The sequence below is a fragment of the Nelumbo nucifera genome, chromosome 8 (assembly GCF_055504915.1).
Source record: "Nelumbo nucifera cultivar China Antique chromosome 8, China Antique-T2T, whole genome shotgun sequence".
Classification (NCBI taxonomy): Eukaryota; Viridiplantae; Streptophyta; class Magnoliopsida; order Proteales; family Nelumbonaceae; genus Nelumbo; species Nelumbo nucifera.
The window spans coordinates 3,739,364-3,759,918 of record NC_142656.1 but is presented as its reverse complement, the minus strand read 5'-3'; the positions used below and the strand labels follow the sequence as shown (position 1 = coordinate 3,759,918).

Genomic DNA, 20,555 nt, shown 5'->3' with positions numbered 1-20,555 from the left:
CCCTGTTTGTTCAATTATTTAAAAGAATAGGAGAAAGAAAAATAAATTTATGAAGTTATAGTTAGGTATTAAAATTTTTAAAATATAAATAGATATAAAAATTACAAAAATGTAGAAAAAAATAGACTTTGTGATACTTTCATTTATCAAATTAAAAAAAAAAAATAATTATAATAAAAATGAAATACATATTTTAGAATTGATCAAAAATAAAATCATTTTAATATTTGGCAAAGATCAACAGTTCAACTTTAGTGTCAAATGTATTAACATTTAATGTCATAAATAAATAATAAAAATTAATAAAATAAAAAATATATAAATGTTGCAAAAAAAGACTAATGCACAAGTATAATATTAATTAATTATTACATTAAATAAAAAGTAAGTGTGACATATCGGAATTATTTTTACACGGAAATATAAAACAAATATAGAAAAACAGGACACATCTATAATTCTATATTTACACAACTATTGAAAATACAAATAAGATTTGGGAACTTTCTTTTGGTAAAAATAAATGTTTTAAAAACCGATCCAAAAACAGAACCGCTTTGTCGTTCGTTTTTGAGTTAGTGGTTCAATTGTCGCTACAACATCGCTTGCCCTATTCTTGTATCTCTCTCATCTCTCTAAATCTCTCTCAAAACCCATATCATTTGCTTCAATGGTGTATCTCATATTTTAATATAAGATCGATGTTTGATCTCTCATCTCTTGCATCAATTTTCCATTTTCTTCATTGGAGTTACAATTTTTTTTGTTACAATTTAAATAATCACATAAATGAGAAAACTCAATATCAAAATGGAATAACTAAAAACCCTAACTAATTTTGGTCATTAGCAATAATCGAACAAGATTTGAGATATGAAAGTTTGGTTTATCATTTTTATAATTTTTACTTTTAAAATAAATAAAAATGGAATTAGTTTAAAAGCAACCCAATAACTGTTATCCAGATCAAAACATTTTAATGATTAAACAATATGGATCAGCAATTCTCTGACCATTTCAACGGTTTTTTTTGTAAAATAACGGTTCAGGGCCAAAACAGAACTAATGACTTGACTAGTTCATGGGCGAAAATGGTTCAATTGTTCGGTCTGGTCCGATTTTTAAAACATTTACTAAAATACTCGTTTTTTGAATTTAGTCCCTATTTAATTGTAAGGTTTAAATTGTAAATTGAAATACTACTTTTCACCTTATTCAATTCCCTATATTTAAATCCTACATATTTTCAATAAATAGACAAAAGAAAAAAGTTCTATATCTATACTATATATAAAAGTGGGATGTAGAGTGAAAGTTTTTTTGGACTAAAATTATCCTATATTTATTTATTTGATAACGGGTATGAAAGTTATTTTATTACAACTTTAATGCCAACTTTTGATGACTACTAAATGTTCATATTTGTCTATTTATTACATCTCTAATTGTAAGGGTTAAAACTGTAACTTCAATTATTATTTTTCACCTTATTTAATCCCCTTTCATTAAGACTTACTTAAAGGTATTAACTCTCATTTTCTCTTATTAAATCTTATATTTAAGTTATTTTTCACAAATAAGTGGTACTAATTAAATCTATGCCAATATTTTTAACAATATAAATCCAAATATTTTAAAATTGGCTAAAAAACAAAAACATTCTTTATCCAAGTGATGGATAGGCAATTCAACCATTCGAATCACCTATGAAGTCATATTTAGGCCATCAAATTTTCAAAATATAAATAAATATATAAAATTACAAAAATGTAGAAAAAATTAGACACATTTAAGATACTTTTATTAACTAAATTAAAAAATAAGTGTAATAAAAATAATTATTTTTATTGATAATAAAAATGAAATACATACTTTAAAACTAACAAAAAATGAAATTATTTTACTACTTGGCAAAGATCAGTAGTTCAACTTTCAGGTCAAATGTATTAATATTTAATGTCATAAATAAACAATAAAAAATAATGAAATATAAAAAGGCAAAATGACCTTGAAGCCCCCCCCCTCAAGAAAAGAAAACCCCTCACACCTGTATCAAGAAAACTCAGCCACAAAAGCCCAATGGAAAAATCAAAATACCACCGCAACCTCCTTGTATTCGGCAAACGTGATATACGTCAGCCATCTCCCAATTTATTTACGAAAATACTCATACCGCTAAATCCTCCATGCTCTCAAGCTAGCATTCGTTAAATGTTATAACAAAAGTGCCCTATTAATAGTCGGTGTTTTTCAATGCCACTTACATCTCCTCAACATCAGTCCTGGAGGTCGTCTGAGGGTGAGAAACAGAGCAGTATTTTGAACAGAACCTTTGAGAGGAGAGCTTGTGAACGAGAATGGAGGGAGTACTTTTATCAGTGATTCCAAATAGAGATTAGAGATCCTAAAGTTGGACACTAGCATGACGAATTCCCTTTGCCACATCATGCTTGCAGAGATCCTAACCATTGCAATCGACTTCATCGAAATTGAGGTCAACTCCTTTGTTCTCAACGACGAGTTCATCACTCACCACCTTGGCCTCATCCTCGACGGCCAGTGTGAGTATTGCTTTGTCAAGTTCCACCTCAAAGTCCGCTACCACTCCGACCATACCCTCGACGTTATCAGCTGCGACCTCAAAATCTCCAACCCTTCCGTCGTCCTTACCAATGCCGCCCAATATGCAGAGTCTGGTGGTTACAATGCTTTTGAGCAGAGGGGTATACTTGTGGTGAAATTGCGTCATGGACAAGAGCTGAGAGTGAGATGAGAGTGATAGTTGGGAAGGGGATAACAAAAGACCATGCAAAGTGGTCGCTTGCACCCAATGTGACTTCCGTGTATGAACCAAATATGTATATTAGTGATGATTTGATGGGATCACTAACACTTTAACAGAAAAGAGATTGGATTGAGAGTATCCCAACAAGGCTTTTGACATTGATCCCAATACTCATAAGGTTGTAAAGGTTGACCCTGAGGCATACACTTACGATGATGAGGTGATAACGAAAGCAAAGCACAATGGGGAAGGCAGGACTTGTTGAGATATATGCTACAGAAGATAGTTTCATTTTCATTGTTGAGTCTATTGGCGCCATTAAAGCCTTACAGATGGTGATCAATGCAATAGAAGTGCTTAAACAAAAATTAGATGCAATCAAGTTGTTAGAGGAAACTGAAGACACTAATGATCAGTTGGTGAATTGGGTGCACACATGCTTGGAGGATGATTGGTTTGATCACTTAAGGAAACATTAAATATAGAATAGACTTGTTCATGGGTTAGGTAGCCCAATGGGCCAGCCTGGCCTAGCCAGTTCTAAGTCGGGCTTAGACATGATTTAGGCCTAAGGGTTCAGGCCTAGCCAGTTCCAAGCCCAGGCTTGACTTGATAATATATATTATATATTAAAAAACATATTTTATTTAATATATATATATACACACACACAATATAGAAATCCCATATGATAGATGTCGTAGTTTGTGTAAGCATCTAGAATTGCTAAACAGGGTTGGGCTGGTCAAAATTGTGATTTTATAATTTTGACCATTAAATACTGCTATGAGGGTTTCAACAATTAGATGGGAACCTTCTTATTTGAATGAATGTGTTTAATGGATAGCGTTGTTTGTTTGGGCACCTAAAACCTATAGACAAGGTTAGGCCAATAAAAAAAGGTGATTTCATTAGTTTCGACTTATTAATGATTGTTGTTGTGGGGGTTACAGTGGTCAAATGGGCACCATCTTTTATGTGTAGATGCATAAATCTATATAAGGCGGAGTATGTATTAGCATATGGACATGCCAAATAGGCTCGAGGTGGCCAAAACTATGATTTTAAAGTTTCAATTGTTAAGGAATGTTATGGGTGTTATGGTTCCAAATGGACTTTGTCTTTTACCTATAGGCGAAATGAATCACTTGTGAATTAGGGCCCACTTGTGAAACGCTCTGGTGCCAATCATCACCAAAGACATCAACTTTTCTTCTATATCTAATGTTGCCTTAAGTGATCAAACCAATCATCCTCCACGCATGTGTGCACCCAATCTACCAAATTGATCATTTTCAACCCACAATTGACTCGAACGGTCAAACCGTTTGAACCTTTACCCAACCAAGATTTCGGGTCTAGTTCAATCAAGAACCGTCAGATGGACAAAAACCGTTGACTTGGTCAATAATCGTTTGACCGTTGACCTGTCCGACTCGGTCACCGGGTTGCAGGTTGCACACTCAATGTATGCAAACTTTCGGAGGCCATAACTTTACACTTTGATGTCTGATTGTGGTGATTTTTTTTTTGGGGTAACTTTTTGAGATTTATGTGTTCTAATGAACCATAAGAACCACTATTTTCACAAAAAAAAACTTTTTTTAGCCTCAAATTACAGTTTTTAATATTTGTTTATTAAAACAATTTAAAGCGAAATTAAAAAAACATAAATTAAATATAAAAATATATATATAACATATCTAAAATATATTTACACATTATTGGTTGATAAAATATATATTTATACACACACTCGCACACACACACACACATATATATGTACATACATACATATAGAACCGATGACCCACCTTTAAAACATTAGATTTAACAGTGAAAGTGAAACTTTTTTTCTTTACCATATATCTCAAATGTCCTGGCTTCCCCATTGCTTCTTCTTTCATTATCACCTCATCATGGCCAGTGTATGCCTCTGTAGGGTCAACCAGTACAACCTGATGAGTATTGGGATCAATGTAAAAAACACTTGTTGGGCTGCTCTCGATCCAATCTCTTTTCCTATCCCCTTTCTTGCTATCACTCTCACCTCAGCTCTTGCCCACGACACAATTTCACGATAAGTATATCCCTCTGCTCAAAAGCATTGTAACCATCGAATTCTACATACTGGGCGACATCAACAAGGACGATGCAAGGGTCGGAGGTTTTGAGGTTGTAGCTGGTAACATCAAGGGTATGGTCGGAGTGACAGTGGACTTTGAGGTGGAACTTGACAAAGCAATACTCGCACTGTCCGTTGGGGATGAGGCCAAGGTGGTGAATGATGAACTCATCGTTGAAAATAAGGGAGTTGACCTCGATTTTGACAAGGTCGATTGCAATGGTCGGTACCTCTGCAAGCATGATGCGACCAAGGGTGTTCGCCATGCTTGTGTCTGTTTCTTGGAGCTCGAATTTGAGGTAGCGTCCATCTCTCTAATCTTTATTTGGGAATCGTTGGTAAGATACTCCCTCCACTCTCGTTTGCAAACTCTTTCTCTAAAAGGTTATGTTCAAAATTTTGCTCTGACTCTCCTGAGTTGAACAACTGAAGAGATATAGATGTTCAAAAACACTAACTATTAATGGGGTTACTTTTGTCATCAAAACATTCGATGAATGGATGTGGATTATGTCTTGAGAACAGGGAGGATTTAGCCATGGTTTCATTATTTAATTTTTACATAGTCTGTATTCATATCACCTATCTTTGGGTATTTTCATCAAAGAATTGGGAGATGGCTAATGTATATCACGTCTGCCGAATGGAGGGGGCTTGCGGTGGTATTTTGATTTTTCCATTGGACTTTAGTGGCTGGGTTTTCTTGATACAGGTGTTGGGGGGTTTTATTTTTTTGAGGGGGGTATCAAGGTCATTTCCCATATAAAAATGCAAAAATGAAAAAAATACATAAATGTTGCAAAATATCATTCAGGCACATGTATAATATGTGATAGCACCATTTTCCCATAAAGCAACCTATGTGGTAGCATCCTTTCCAAACAAAAAATAAACACTTACAATTCACACACGCCCAACACCATTTTCATAAGAAAACGGTGCGGTGTTCCCAGCACCAATGCCAAGCACCTACTAGAGTGATTTGCACCTATGAATGCCATAAGGAATAGACGAAGTTGTTTTAGTGTCTACTGTTTCGAAACAAAAAATAACCACTTACAACTCACACATGCCTAGCACTATTTTTATGAGAAAACAGTGCAGTGTTCCCAACACCGATGCCAAACACCTAGGGGTGAGCATTATTTGGTTAAAATCGAAATCCCGAACCGAAAATTTTTGTTTTGTTTTTTTTTTTCCGGTTTTTTTTTTTTTTCGATTGTCGGGTAATTCGGTTTTTAAAGTTAGAAATTTGGTTAATCGAAAAAATTGAATTAACTGAAATTCATTATATAATATGTAATATATAATATACAATATATAACATTTAATATATAATATGCTATATATTTATATACTAATAAATTATATATAATGTATTATAATGTAATTCAATTTCATAATATATATTAATTAAATTTGGGTTTTAATTGAAATAATAAAAAACCGAATAAAAATTTTTGGTTTCGGCTATTTCGGTTTTCTTGTAATTCAATTTCGATTAGGTTTTAATTTTTTTTTTATTTCAATTTTTAAAATTTTGATTTATTCGATTCAATTTTTAATTAAATAAACTGAATGCTCACCCCTACAAACACCTACTAGAGTGATTTGCACCTATGAATGCCATAAGGAATAGACGAAGTTGTTTTAGTATCTACTGCAATTCTGGCAGCTCCATTATGGATGGCACAGGAGCGGAGGACAAAACGGACACAGCCAACAATGACAGAAGCCTCGACGGTTTTATTGAATTATGACGTGCATACATAGACTATGGAAAAGCTTTTGGGTTTTCCCATCCCAAGGCCCAAGGACGAACATCTTAACTGGGTTAGCCCAACTATTGGGAGAGAGAGAGGTCAAGTGTCAAAGAAAGAAGACAATGAACAACACTTCTCCCAAGAGATCTTAGTATGAGAAATTTGACAATAGATATTTATACGGGGTAGTATGAGAAATTTAACAAAATTGTAAAAGATAGATCACTAATAGGGGGTTTTCTGGAGATTTTGAAAATCAATGGTAACTTCAAGAGAAATGCAAAAAAATCATGATGAGTTTGAAATAATATCCCTTTATTTAATATATTTATGAATCCACACATGTCAACACTAGAGTCAATCATGTATGACCTAAGGAAGGCATTGGCTTATATTCTTGAGCAATGCGGGATTTGTAAATAGTTAATGGATTGGTTGTACTAACCATTTAATGTTGTTTAAAGTCTTGTATTGCTCTATCCCTTTCTCTCATTTAGGGGCATTATGGTCTGATATCCTGTTTCTAGTTTATTGCATTGCTCCTCGTTTTGTTCATGTTAAGAGAGACTGTAATGTTTTGGCCCATAAATTAGCCGTGTCCTTAACCGGGGGTGTAGGCATTTTCTCGTCCCCTATTTTTGGAAGTTTTTTAATGAGATCCTCTTAACTATCAAAAAGAAAAAAAGTATGCAAAGGGTAATTTTGGGATTTTAAAAGTTTTAGGTGCACATGACACTAGGTACTCCAAAATATCAGCACAATACTACTGGTTGGACTTAAGTTTTGATTTTTGAAAATAGAAGGCACAAGTGAAAGTTGAGCCCCTAAAGTGTCACTACCCCCAAAATATAGGGTACATCCATGTAATTTTTCCCTTTTTCCCGTGGAAGAAACACATAGCTTAAAACCGACTTAGGGACCCATTGATGATCATGGGCTAGCTTGAGACTAGCCTGACCCGAATTCCAGGCCTAAAACATAAGCACGGGTTGAGGCTGTGTATCAATTGTTTTAACCACACAAGCCCTTTTATTAGTTTTTTTTTACTCCAAAAATTAGCCAAAGGAGTCAGTCCTAGGCCTACTCACCGCTTGAAATTAGTCGAAACCCCAAAAGCCCCTTATATAGAGTATCGATGACCTGTCAATACATTGCTAATTTTTGATCCTTGGTCTAAGGTTTGTTGGTGTGAAGGACATTCAAGGTGTGATGCAATGTAGTATAAACACACCTTTGAAAAGGTGGAAATCATTTACCAAAGCATTTTAAAAAATGACAACTAAATTGTAAAAAATTAAGGGAAAATTCCTGATTAATACCTGTACTTTGGGTCTAGTGCCACTTTGGTCCCTGAACCATAAAATAAGACAATTCAGTACTCAAACTTTTAAAACGTGCCAATCCAATATCTGCTTTTAACCAACCCGTTAACCAGCTGTTAAGTGGCACTTGAGAAGACAACAAATGCCATTCAAGTATCTAATTTTCTTTAACAACCATTTAAAGAAAAATGAACAGTTCAAATCTTTGCCTCTTCTATTCAAGAAAGTTGGGGTCCCCAGAACGCCCACTGAAACTTGACCCCAAGGATTTGGGACTGTTCATTTTTTGCCAACATTTGAATAGTTGATAAAGAGAATTAGATGACACTCGAAGGACATTTGCATCTTTTCAAATACCACTTAACAGTTGGTTAACAGATTGGTTAACGGCAGGTACTGGATTGACACATTTTGAAAGTTTGGGTACTAAATTGTTATGTTTTAAAATCTGGGGGACCAAAGTGGCACTAGACCCAAAGTAAATGGTACTAATCGGGAATTTTCCCAAAGATTAAAGACTAAAGACTAAAGACTAAAGACTAAAGCTTTGATGGAATAAAAGATTTTAGGAAAAGTAATCTCAAAGAAACCCAATAAAAAGAAAAAAAGTAGAAGAGTAGTGAACTAAAGCAACCAATACATGTATCCTGCCCGGCTGCCCCTGCGGTCTAGGCTTTCCTGTGATAAAGGGTCTCTTGGTGCACACATGGGGACAATCTATATGGGACTCGTATTTCTGTCTCTGGACCAAACTTCAACATGGTTATTATTAATCTTCAAATCTCCACCCATAGACAGATAGGCTTCTTAGGTTTGTGACCAGTTTAAGAGTATCGACTAGGCCAAAAAAGACTAAGGCTTCCCAAGTGTCATAATGGCTGTGCATGAGTGCATCTATTACCTTACTTAATAGGTTAATGAATTTCCACATAAATGATTCTGTGGTAAAAACCACAGGTTCAAAGTATCAAATCTTAAACTACAGTCGGTATCCTAATTGATTTCTTAGTGGCCATGGTTGGAGAATGTGCCCTAAAAATTCAAATGCATCTCCTAGAAGATTCATGCATTGGTGCCCAAAACAGAGTTCAGATTGATGAAACTCAACAGAAAATTAAAGTTACTATGCTGAATTTTTTTTTGGTCCCACTTTTTTTTTTACCCAGTTCTGTTATGCAATGGAAATCCAGATCCGAAACACAAAGACAGCAGAATAGAAGTTGGAAAAGAACTTAAAACAAACAATGTCATGTAATCTTATAACTCAAAACAAGGTTACAAGGTTTTATGCAAAAAAAGTGTATAACAGAATACACTCTTGTAAGATGAACCAAGAAAGAAGTACAATTATAATAACAGAGATTCAAGGGGAGTATGAAACCCAATGATAGCCTTCTTATTCCTGATGAAGCCAATGATAATATCAAATGGTGAATCAAATTGCAGTCACAGGGCAAGCAACTCTTCTCACACAAACTCCATAATATGCACAAGAACAATAACAGGGTCGTGAGTTTTTATGGGAAAGAACAGCATATAGAAGAAACATTCTTCCTTCACTATAGACTCCCTTTGAACTACAAATTTGATTAATCAACAACCATGATTTGAACCAAAAAGATCACCCATCACGGTCAAAATGGGAAAAGAATGTCTGAGGGAAAATGGGAACAAATTGACATATCTATCAGAATTGTAAGAGCAAGGAAGAAAAGGACTAGTAGCAACATCTAACAAATTTCTCTACTGCTGAGAGAAAATTCATGCTTTCAATTTCTCATTAACATATTCTAACTGCTAATGCTCAGAAGGTAGATGCACCAATTATTAACATCAGATACTGCAAGGCAAAACAATAATTGAGAAGCCCAAGCAAAGAAACTATGGTGAGACATGCCTACCCTGATGATTCCTATAGAAACAACATCAACTCAATTCCAAACTCATAATCTAGTGAACATGCAAGAGCAGAGCTCAGTTAAAAGCACCGATGCTAGCCGTATTTTGTCTGGAAAGTTTTGTCCACTCGGTATGGTATGATCCTGGACGATCAATACGTTCATAAGTATGAGCCCCAAACAAGTCCCTTTGTGCCTGGACAAGGTTCGCAGGCAGCCTTGCCCGCCTGTATGTGTCAAAGTAGGAAAGACTGGCAGACATCCCTGGAGTGCTAATCCCTGCTGCAATTGCCAAACCTACAACCCTCCTCCAAGCTGCCTGCCTCTGCACTATCTCTCTCGCAAACTCAGGATCAACGAGCAAATTTGCCAAATGAGGATTTCGCTGGTATGCTTTCTTGATCCTGTCCAAGAACACAGCCCTTATAATGCACCCACCTTTCCAAATCCTTGCTAATTCACCCAAGTTCAGATTCCAGCCCTTCTCGACACTCTTTGCTCTCAACAAATTCATCCCTTGTGCATAGCTACAAATCTTCGAAGCATACAATGCCTGCCTCACATCATCAATCAACCTCTTCTTATCGATTCCATTCCTCACTGTTCCTGCATCCTCCCGCATGCCAGCCTCCTTCAAAACCTCGGAGGCAGCTTCTCTCTCTTCCTTCAACCCACTCAAGTATCTGCAGTCCAATGAGGCAGCGATTGTGGGCGCAGCAACCATCAACTCTGCTGCCTGCTGAACCGTCCATTTCCCAGTTCCCTTCATCCCCGTTTTATCCAAAATCTTATCCACCAACTGACCTTCTCCGCATTCGTCCTTGACCTTGAATATATCGGCGGTTATCTCAATCAAGAAACTCTCGAGCTCCCCCTTGTTCCAGTCAGAAAAAATATTCGCCAATTCAGCATTGGACAACCCGCCGACAACTTTCAAAACATCATACGCTTCTGATATCAGCTGCATATCACCGTACTCGATACCATTATGAACCATCTTGACGAAATTCCCGGATCCACCTTCACCTATGTACGTCACACAGTGGCCATCTTCAACCTGTGCGGCGACCTTCTTAACGATGTCCTCGATGTTGGAGTAGGCTTGGTATGAACCTCCGGGCATGAGGGAAGGACCATGACGGGCGCCCTCTTCGCCGCCCGAAACGCCCATACCCAGATAGAGAATACCTTTATCGGCGACTTCGCGCATTCGGCGCTCAGTATTCTCGTACCACTCGTTGCCACCGTCAATGATGCAGTCGCCGGGATCCATGAATTGGGAGAGAGCTCCGATGGTCTGATCGACAGGGGATCCGGCCTTGACGAGGATAATGACCGACCGGGGGCGTTGAAGTGAGAGGACGAAGTCACGAGGCGAGTAGTGACCAGTGAGGGGGAGGTTACCTTCTTCCTTGGCTCTCTCCAGGGTTTCGTCGACTTTGGAGGTGGTTCGGTTGTAGACAGAGATGGGGAAGCCTTTCTCAGCGATGTTGAGGGCAAGGTTTTGGCCCATCACAGCTAGGCCTGCAAGGCCGATGCGTGAGAGAGCAGTTGAAGCTTCCATGATTGACGAATGAACCGAAAGAAAGTAATTTTGGGTTAGGGTTTCAAGGGATGGGGCAGAGAGACGCAGAGCAAGAGAAGGAAGGTTAGACTGGAATGGCAAGGGGTGGGGGGAGAGTTGGAAGGTTTTAGATTTCTTGTTTTCTAATTTAAAATGGTTTTGACGGACTCGTCGAGGGACCCAAAGGGCAGGACGACTCTATACGAAAGGGGTCGTTGGCGCCTGGTGGCGTTAATGCCGTTGCTGTGGTGGCGGAGCATGAATCTGCTGCATCATACATCCAATGTAAAGAGATTGATGAAAGTGTGGGAGAACGGTCACAATCACCATTTATGGATGGAAGAGATTGATGAAAGTGTCCCACAAACGTGAAATTCAATGAAACTGGTTGTACCGTATAATCTTGTAACTATTAACGAAATTGCGGCGTTCGGGTAACTGAGAAGGCAATTGGCTACTTGGCTGACCCTAGAGACCGAAATTCGTTGGGTGCATGATTTGACCGTTGGATGGTCATGTTTGTTCGCTTCTCGCTCGCTAATTTGTTTTGATAGATGCAGTGATGCACTGTGTTTCCGTTGAAGCCACGGCCAAGAAAGATAAAAAGAAATTGATGATGTTTCGTGGGTCGGGTCTGTCCGGGTTAGTTTAAACCCGCTCCCGAATATAAGAAAAACACTCACACCCAAAATCCAATTTGCCATCCCACTTCGCCGCTGGTTAGGTTGAAAGTTTTTAGGGATTAATCAGACGTCACATCATAGCCAAAGGTTCAAAATAACTTAGAGATCGGAATGACCTATTCCCCTACTTGTTTGGTTCAAACAGGAATCGGAGTCAGATTCAGATTTATGCTATTTGGTTCATTAAGAGGCTGGAATCGGAATCATTTCCAATTTTGCCCCTAATAAAAATAAAAAAAATGCATGAAAATACTAGAAATCTTACAGAAATTACAGAAAATTGCAAAAATTTTACAGAAAAATACAGAAATTTCAAGAAAATGTAAAATTACAACAAATTTTCAGAAAATTTAGAAAAATGCATGAAGATACATGGAATTTTGCAGAAATTTCAGAATTTTACAAAAAAAAATAGAAAAATAAGGAAAATTTGCAGAAAATGCAGAAAAATACAAAAAATTACAGGAAAATAAAGAAATTACAACAAATTTGCAGAAAACCGAATTGTTTCTTCACGGTCTAGACTCTTGGTCTGCAAAGACTAGGATACTACAATTTGTGTGTTCTTTGGGGTGGAACATTAAAGAGATGTGACAATTTACCACTACAATGAGTAAAAATTTACACAGATACCCAAGTGTATTCTCTTCAAGAAGCTAATATCATGCTTGGGCGGCTGTCAACACTGCAAGCCATGATGCCCTATAATCTCGTGAGATTCTAAAGCAGTCACAGACCTTCCCATCACTTCTCTTCTTGTACTCAAACAACAGATTTGAGTGGTCCGATGCTGTACGCTTTATGAATTCAAAGTCATGGCCCTTGTAATAACTCCATCTGGTCTGTATTGTGGTGAAATCTGCAAGGCTAGTATCTCCTCCCCCAGCAACTACATGGATGGTTCCATTCAAGGGACCCTGATAGTATGACTTTCTTTATTGGTACAAACATTCTGTAACAGAAGCATGACACCCATTGTTAGTTTATGAGGTGAAGAATATGGCATGTTTGCTACCATTTGAGACATTCCAATTTAATATAGAAGAGGTTGAATGCTCATTTCTACAAGATATGATAATCTACACTAATAACAAGTCAATTAATAGAAAGTTAACCATTATATGTAAAAGGTATTGCAGATCGGATGTTGGTCAACATCCTTGAGAGGAAAATGGTAACAACAATCCTTCCCTAAAATACCCTGGAAATTCCAATTCCGGAACATGGGTTTGACACAAGGACTAGAAAGAGTTAACATAGAAACTTTTAAAGCTTATAATGTTAGTAAGTCTGAAATTTGTGTAGAAGAAAAGAATCAGGGAACATGTCCTTTCATAGTTGTCAACATGGCCATAGATGGCTATATTAACCTTGTACTTATGCCAAGTTTCTGGAGGCTTTCTCTCCCCATTGGTTCCTTAAAGATCCTTCTTCAGCATAAAAACTATGTGAAGAATAACCCAAGTACTCGAAGGGAAAGGAAGATCAACCATGGTTGCTTCTGTCTGTCAGCAGAAGCTAGGCAATTCTCAATAAACTTGTATTGCTATGTTCCTTCTCTCCAATCATGTTCAGTGTCAGCTATGCAGAAGTGGAACATGCCATAGTCTGTGGAGTACCTGGAAATAGAAGAATATATGAATGGTATTGGAAACGAAATCAAAAGTAAAAGTTGAAGTATCCTACATGATACAACACCCTTGTACAGGTACCCGGGCGTCATTCCAATGCAGCTATGGTTAAATAATCATGAATCAGACCTTAAAGCCCAAATCACTTCTTATAGGAAAAGACTTGCACTAAAAGACTAATGATATCAGAAAAATCAGATAAGTACATTCCTTTCGTTCATTGTCCATGACCAATAATAGTGGTTAATTTTCTTTAGTTCTTAGTCATAGGGATACGTATCATACTTTAGTGTTCCACTCATCCTCCCTAACACCTACTGGGGCAACTCCTAGATCCCTACAAATATGCTACCAAACTGTTATATAAAAATTATACAAGTTATTGTTAGAACATTAACCTAACAAGCTTTTGAGACTATTTCTTGGAAGTTTGGCTAGAACACAGACATAATGATAACACACACAAATGTATATGCAAAAGGAAAAAAACTACTTACACTGAATTGGGCTACAGGTCCTTCAGATAACTTGTGTGTACGAAGCCAGGATCATGCCACCCCACTGTCCTTATTAGTGCACCTGTATTTATCAAAATGTATTATATATAATAAAAAATCAAGTTCTCTGAATATGTATGCTTTCTAGAAAGAGAGAACATAAAATAGCCATTGTGAGCTGAAGATCTAGACTGCCTAAACTCAGCCATTGTCATATGATAGATGGTTTGGGTAGGCAAGGTAAGGTTGATGATGCTTACAGATTGTTTAAGAGAATGGTTACTGGCTTCTGGAGGAAATGAAGACAAAGAGTTACCAACCCACAATGGTTACATATGGATGTCATTCAATGGGCTTTCCAAAATTAACAGGCTTGATGAAGCATACATGCTCTTTGAAGAAGTGGAATCAAGAGTAGGCATATATGTAGTAGTAATGTATAGGAGTCTTAGTGATGGTTTTGGAAAAGTTGGTAGAATAGATGAGGCATATCTTATCATGGAAGCATTGATCCACAAAGGATTGACACCGAATGTGTACACATGGAACTGCCCTCTTGATGCAATAGTGAAGACAGAGGAAATTAAAGAAGCCCTTGTCTGCTTTCAGTCCATGAAAGACCTTAAATGCACCCCAAATGCCATCACTTACAACATTATCATAAATGTGTACATAGAAAGCCAAACCTCTGTTGCTTTTTAACTGATATGTCATCTGTGTCGAATACAATTACAGATATTTTGAATAATTTTAACTTTCGGTGTGTCAAATACACATCTAAGAACAAGCTTTTGCTTTTTAGGTACTTGTGGATGTAAAGAGAAATTTGATGAAAGAAGAAAAATGTAGCTACTGTAGTTCTTTTTTTTTGCAAGTTACAAATTGTCTTTTAAAAGAACTTTAGGTGTTTAGGAATGAATAGGGAGTTCTATTTTTTTCTGTTTTAGTTTATTTATTTCTGTTTTCTATTTTATCTAAGCTACTGTAGTTCTTTTTTTTGCAAGTTACAAATTGTCTTTTAAAAGAACTTTAGGTGTTTAGGAATGAATAGGGAGTTCTATTTTTTTCTGTTTTAGTTTATTTGTTTCTGTTTTCTATTTTATCTAAATACCTTAGGTATATTATGAATAATTTTAACTTGTTTGCAGTCAGTTATTGGGCTGACTGCTAGATATATCTTAGAATTAGAATTGGGCTTGTCTTGAATCAATCCATATATCTAAATACCTTACAATTAAAAATTATTTGCAGCTCAATATGTAAGATTATTGAGATAGCTTGTCTTGAATTTCAAGAAATAGAAGGGTAAGATAATGAAAAATTCTGCTGGTCAGCAGGACATTGGATTGAAACTCATCCCATGAAAAGAAAAAAAGAAAAGAGAAATGTGTGGACTCATTTGAGCCGCATCTCAGCTGCTACTGTTAAAATATGAATAAACATGATACCAAACATATTAGCCAATCCAGATAGAAATCAGGATAAAGTGGTTTCTTGCTTGTAACTTTTAAGGGTCCGTTTGGTCTGCAGCCGGATCGGAATCGGAATCAGAATCCTCTGGAATCAGAATCGGAATGGTCCATTCCTGAAATCTGTTTGGGTCAGTCAGGAATCGGAATTGGATTCCGATTCCTACTGTTTGGTTCAACTAGAAGCTGGAAACGGAATCAGCCAAAGTTTCCAATTCTGCCCCTGTTAAAAGAACCTCAAAAACATCCTCAAAAACTGGTTTTCCACAGTTTGGAGACACTGCTGAAGCTAATGCATCCATGTCTTCTGTAGTCAGAGTTGATCAGGGAGGTCTGTCCGAGGAGCTTTCCTGTAAGAAACAATTTATGCACTCATATTCTAGTTGTCCAATGCTGGACTAACTTGCCTGAGCCTACCGGTATGGATTTCATTATGTAAAGGTGTTATCTATTTTCCTCATATTTAAAAGCTTCCATCCTTATTTTTTGTTTGTAATTTTTTATGAATTGATCAAAGACAAGAATGCCAATCTTCAAAAGGAGGTAAACTGGTAAAGAGCCACCTAACATATATCTTGTTTCCATAAATATGTTGTGAAGAACAAAAAGTATGTTGTTGAATTTTGAAGAATGTTACCCTAGACAACTCTGCTAACTGTGTGTCCTCAATCTTGAAGGTGAATAAGCTTGGCACTGGGTCTACAATTGAATGACCAAGCTGAAAGGCAAGAATGTAACCCTGTGACAATAATAAAATCCACAATTTGATCCTATCAATTTGCAGCACTAAAACGGTAAAACCAAGTTCTGAAATTATCAGAAGTCACGTACAAAAACTACAAAGAGCACTTTCAGTCTTATCAATAACAAAAATACATTTTTGCAAGCAAAAAAAAGAAAAAAAAATACAAAGATACATGATATTTGCATTGCAAGTTCTTATAACTGATACTTAACAAAAGGCCGCTCCAAATTACTGGTTCTATAACTCCTTGAATGAAAAGAAAAAACACTGATAACTGTGATGTTTTTATTGTTCACAAGTTTTATTGGATGATCTTTTCTTCTTTTCCAATTCATAGAATGGTAACTCAGCTTAATAAAGCCTTATTCCAACCATACAGAGTTGTCTTCCCAAATCCCGTTTTGCCATTCCATTTTCTAAATGGCCATATCAACTATTAGATTATGAACCTTAGATCAGCCTATGTTTTTTATTCTCCTACCCATTCTTCTAATCCTTTCATCTTGGGCACCTACTATTCAGCCACATCCCACATCCACCACATCCCCAATCAAAACACAGAAGATACAGTATAAAAAAAATGCCAATGCTAGCAGTAATGCTTTATGCATTACCTTTGATTTATGCACTCTTCAACATGGACAGCTTGACCTAGAAAAATACACATAAATGAGTGAAACTTTGAGCCTGTACTCCGTTTCCCAGAAGCCCAGAATAAAGAAATAAATCCATATTTTAGGCAAAATCTTGAAGAAGAGCGAGAAAAGAGAAAAGAAAAGGAATCACTTCCACCATTAAAGCACCTATCTATTACTAAAAAACACAGTAACGGACAGAAAAGCAAGGCATGTTCTGCTGCAGTTTCTGAAGGCCGCTAAACAAAACCAAAACCCCAAAAAACATCTTCACCAGTCAATCAATGTTTATGGAAATTTGAGCAGTGGGGTTCACTATTAAAAGTTTTCTAGGGGAAAACACTTTTGTCAAAGTGACAACCATGCTTTTGAAATTCCAGGCACTAGGAGGAAAGATGCAACTTACACGAGCATCAAAGCCAAAGCAATTGATTCCTTTCCAATTATCCAAGTCATAAGCAGTGAAGTGCTTGCAACAAGCTGAAGCTTGAAGACGATTGCCAAGTTTTCCTCCTTCAAATGAATCCCCCTGAACCCCTCTCACAAAAGAAACAACATACTTGCCAGAAACCAATGGGTCACCTGGCATCTCTTGCCCTCTCCCCCATCTGGGGTCCCTGAATATATTGATGTTCGGAGCCCAAAATGTCATTCCTTTGGCTTGCCCGGCATTGTATACAACTCGAGCTTCGGTACCAATAGCCTTCTAAGTAAAAGTAAATTTTGCCCTTTTCTCATGAGCAGAGTTGTTAGAGTGAATACTCGCTTACCTGTCCAATGCGATACCAGAGACGTTCATCAAACGATGCGGCAGTGAGGATGACCTGAGGAAAGATTGTAGCACGTTGAATGGTTCCGTTGAATCGGATGCCAGGTCCGGCATCGGCAACGCCGTGCAACGATTCCGACCACCATTGATAGTTGGGAATACCAAGTCTGGGAATCGCTGGCGCATTGTTAACGAGTTGAGAGATCTTCTCGTCTAAAGTAAGACGAGAGACGAGGTCTTTAACTCTTTGGCGGATGGGTAGAGATGTTTTGCAGAAGGGGAGGGAGCTGGTTGAAGGGTTTGCAGAAGGGGAGAGATAAAAGGAGAGAGATCCATCATGACCTGGCCAACCGTCGAACTGTAGAAGGTTTGAAGGAGGGAGTGTCGAGAGAGAGGAGAAAGAGGGAATCGGGGGTTTGGGAGGTTTTTCCGTCATTTTCCTTTTTATTGATTTAACCAGCTGGAATGGGAATCCGATTCCTGGGGGGTGGGTCGGGATTCGGGAATGGCCAATGAGGGATTGCCATTCCGCTTGGAATGGGAATCGGATTCCAATTCCGTCCAACCAAACATCTGGAATTGGAATGACCCATTCTAATTCCGATTCCGGACTCTTATTCCTGTGAACCAAACAGACCCTAAAATCCCTCAATTAATTGTCATTATTCATACTTAATCACACTGCTATTTAATTTTAAATTAGATTAGAATGTTATTGTACTCTGATGAACTTGATAGAGATCTTTCAAACTTATTAGCTACAAAGATAGAGCTGAATCAGGTAAACCATAGAATAAACGTAGAAAAATTCAAACACCAAACAGAACTAATGACCAAAATAACTACTCACATAAGGATGCATTCCAAACTGAAATTGGGAAAAAAATTAAAACACATTTAATATTTGAAAGAAGAGCTACTAAATTTAACATGCATTTCAAGGTCAACTATAAACAACCAAATTTAACATGCATTTCAGACCATCTATTAAAGATTTATATAACAAATACTTTGCTAGAGAGGAAAATTGAGGAAAACATGCCTTGCTGTGGTTTGGTCTGGTTGGCAGCAGAAAAAGTAGGGAGGAATGAAAAAAATAAAGTGAAAGAAAGAGAGGAGAGGAAGAAGAATAGGAAAGAGGAGAAAAAAAATCGATGGTGATGGTGATTTACCTCATCGTCACCGTTCTCGGAGTATTGGGGGGGGGGGATGGCCATTGATCGCCATTCCGTCTGAAATGGGAATCGGTCCAACCAAACACCTGGAATCGGAATAGACCATTCTGTTTCCGATTTCCGATTCCAACCAAAAGGACTCTTAGAAGAAGAACAAGAAGAATGATATAGAAATGGCGCTTTATTTCATTGATTAGGGGTATTTTTGTCAGTAAAAGCCTCTCTAATGTCAAAAGGGAAATTCGGAATTGAAAAAAGAATGTGACGTTAGCATTTTCAGTTGAGTTGTAAGGTGAACATTGTGTCAGAAAGTTCAGAGTAGGATGGTGCCATTACCATAAAGTAGGGTAAAGTTCAACAACTCAGGATAGTGCTATTAGCAATATACAAGGTTTAGCAACTGTCAAAAACTTGAGGGGAGGTTTTTACCAAGTTGATTTTTTCGTAGATAAAACAGCAATTTACCAAGCTGATTGATAATGGAGTTTCGAAGCAAGAGAAACTGGGCAGGGAGTCAGCATTCTACAGAGGGTGAGAGAAGGGCTACGGGAGTCAGCATTCTACAGAGGGTGAGAGAAGGGCTACTCCCTGTGGCTTGGTCCATTTGAGTAGCCAAAAAAAGAAGGGTATCCAAATAATAGCAAGGGACAGTCATTCGAACATCCTCGAGTTAAAATCATCCCCCACAACACTGTCCCCCATAATGTCCCATAGCACATTCTTGCGGTATTTTGGAAACATTTCTTGATGATAATATCAAGAATGATGATGCCATCATCGAAGATGCTGCCAATATATGACAGGAATGTGCTGTGGGACGTTGTGGGGGGCTGATTCGGTCTCAAATTCTTCGTCTTTCTCGATGCAACTTCCACAAAAGTAGCTAGCAGACACAACCATCTTCCCTTGGATTCACATCAGTGTCCTATAAGGGGCATCCTACAGCACATCCCAACCATGTATTGAAAACATATCGCATAACAAGTACAGAAGATTATGGGACATCATTGAGAGAGATTTTCAATACATGATTGAAATGTGCTGTGAGCCGTTGATGTGAACTCTCTTCCTGCGAGCCCTTCATCGATAGTTTCACACCGGTCACAGATCCAATGCATGGGCATGAGTTACGCTTGGCTTCGGGACCACCCATATATACTTCAACATATTTTCATAGATTCTTCACTAAACAGTTGATTAAACTTCAAAAGAATACCGTCGGGGGCACTTCCTAAGAAAAGTAAATAGTTAGGGCCCTAGGGTGTGCAACTTAGGACAGGGTCTCGGCAAAAATGACAGGTTAGGTTTAGGATTGAAATCCACTTAACTTCAGGTTGGATTAGAGTTGATGCATTATCCACCATGATACAACTTAACCCAGCATGTATCCAGTAATATGTATGTATACATTCATGCATTTACTCCTCATGAACCCTAATGAAGTGAACCACTGTAGAAAACACTCCTTTGTCCCTTCCAAATACAATGCCAATG

General features: G+C 37.4%; 2 protein-coding genes and 2 pseudogenes across 4 annotated transcripts; 1 reads left to right on the top strand and 3 right to left on the bottom strand.

Moving 5' to 3' along the window:
• The first annotated feature begins 2,156 nt into the window (after window positions 1-2,156).
• LOC104600801 (DNA-directed RNA polymerases II, IV and V subunit 3 pseudogene) lies at window positions 2,157-3,236 on the top strand (annotated as a pseudogene).
• A 1,099-nt stretch (window positions 3,237-4,335) lies between these two features.
• On the bottom strand, window positions 4,336-5,458 carry LOC148789568 (DNA-directed RNA polymerases II, IV and V subunit 3 pseudogene; annotated as a pseudogene).
• A 3,769-nt stretch (window positions 5,459-9,227) lies between these two features.
• On the bottom strand, window positions 9,228-12,021 carry LOC104600620 (6-phosphogluconate dehydrogenase, decarboxylating 1, chloroplastic). Its single transcript, XM_010263677.3, has one exon. It carries the CDS (start codon window positions 11,455-11,457, stop codon window positions 9,970-9,972), a length of 1,488 nt encoding a protein of 495 aa, XP_010261979.1. The 5' UTR covers window positions 11,458-12,021; the 3' UTR covers window positions 9,228-9,969.
• Window positions 12,022-12,628: 607 nt separating this feature from the next.
• LOC104600619 (putative beta-D-xylosidase 7) lies at window positions 12,629-19,043 on the bottom strand. Of its 3 annotated transcripts, XM_088893560.1 has the most exons (5): window positions 17,888-19,043; window positions 16,375-16,476; window positions 14,269-14,350; window positions 13,511-13,759; window positions 12,629-13,092 (listed from the first exon to the last, which is right to left on the bottom strand). In XM_088893560.1, exons 1-3 carry the CDS (start codon window positions 18,320-18,322, stop codon window positions 14,342-14,344), a joined length of 546 nt encoding a protein of 181 aa, XP_088749686.1. In that variant the 5' UTR covers window positions 18,323-19,043; the 3' UTR covers window positions 12,629-13,092; window positions 13,511-13,759; window positions 14,269-14,341. The 3 variants fall into 3 exon arrangements, with proteins under 3 accessions (XP_088749686.1, XP_088749685.1, XP_088749687.1); XM_088893559.1 differs by lacking the exon at window positions 13,511-13,759 and having other exon boundaries at window positions 17,888-19,039; XM_088893561.1 differs by lacking the exon at window positions 13,511-13,759 and having other exon boundaries at window positions 17,524-19,030.
• Window positions 19,044-20,555: the final 1,512 nt, after the last annotated feature.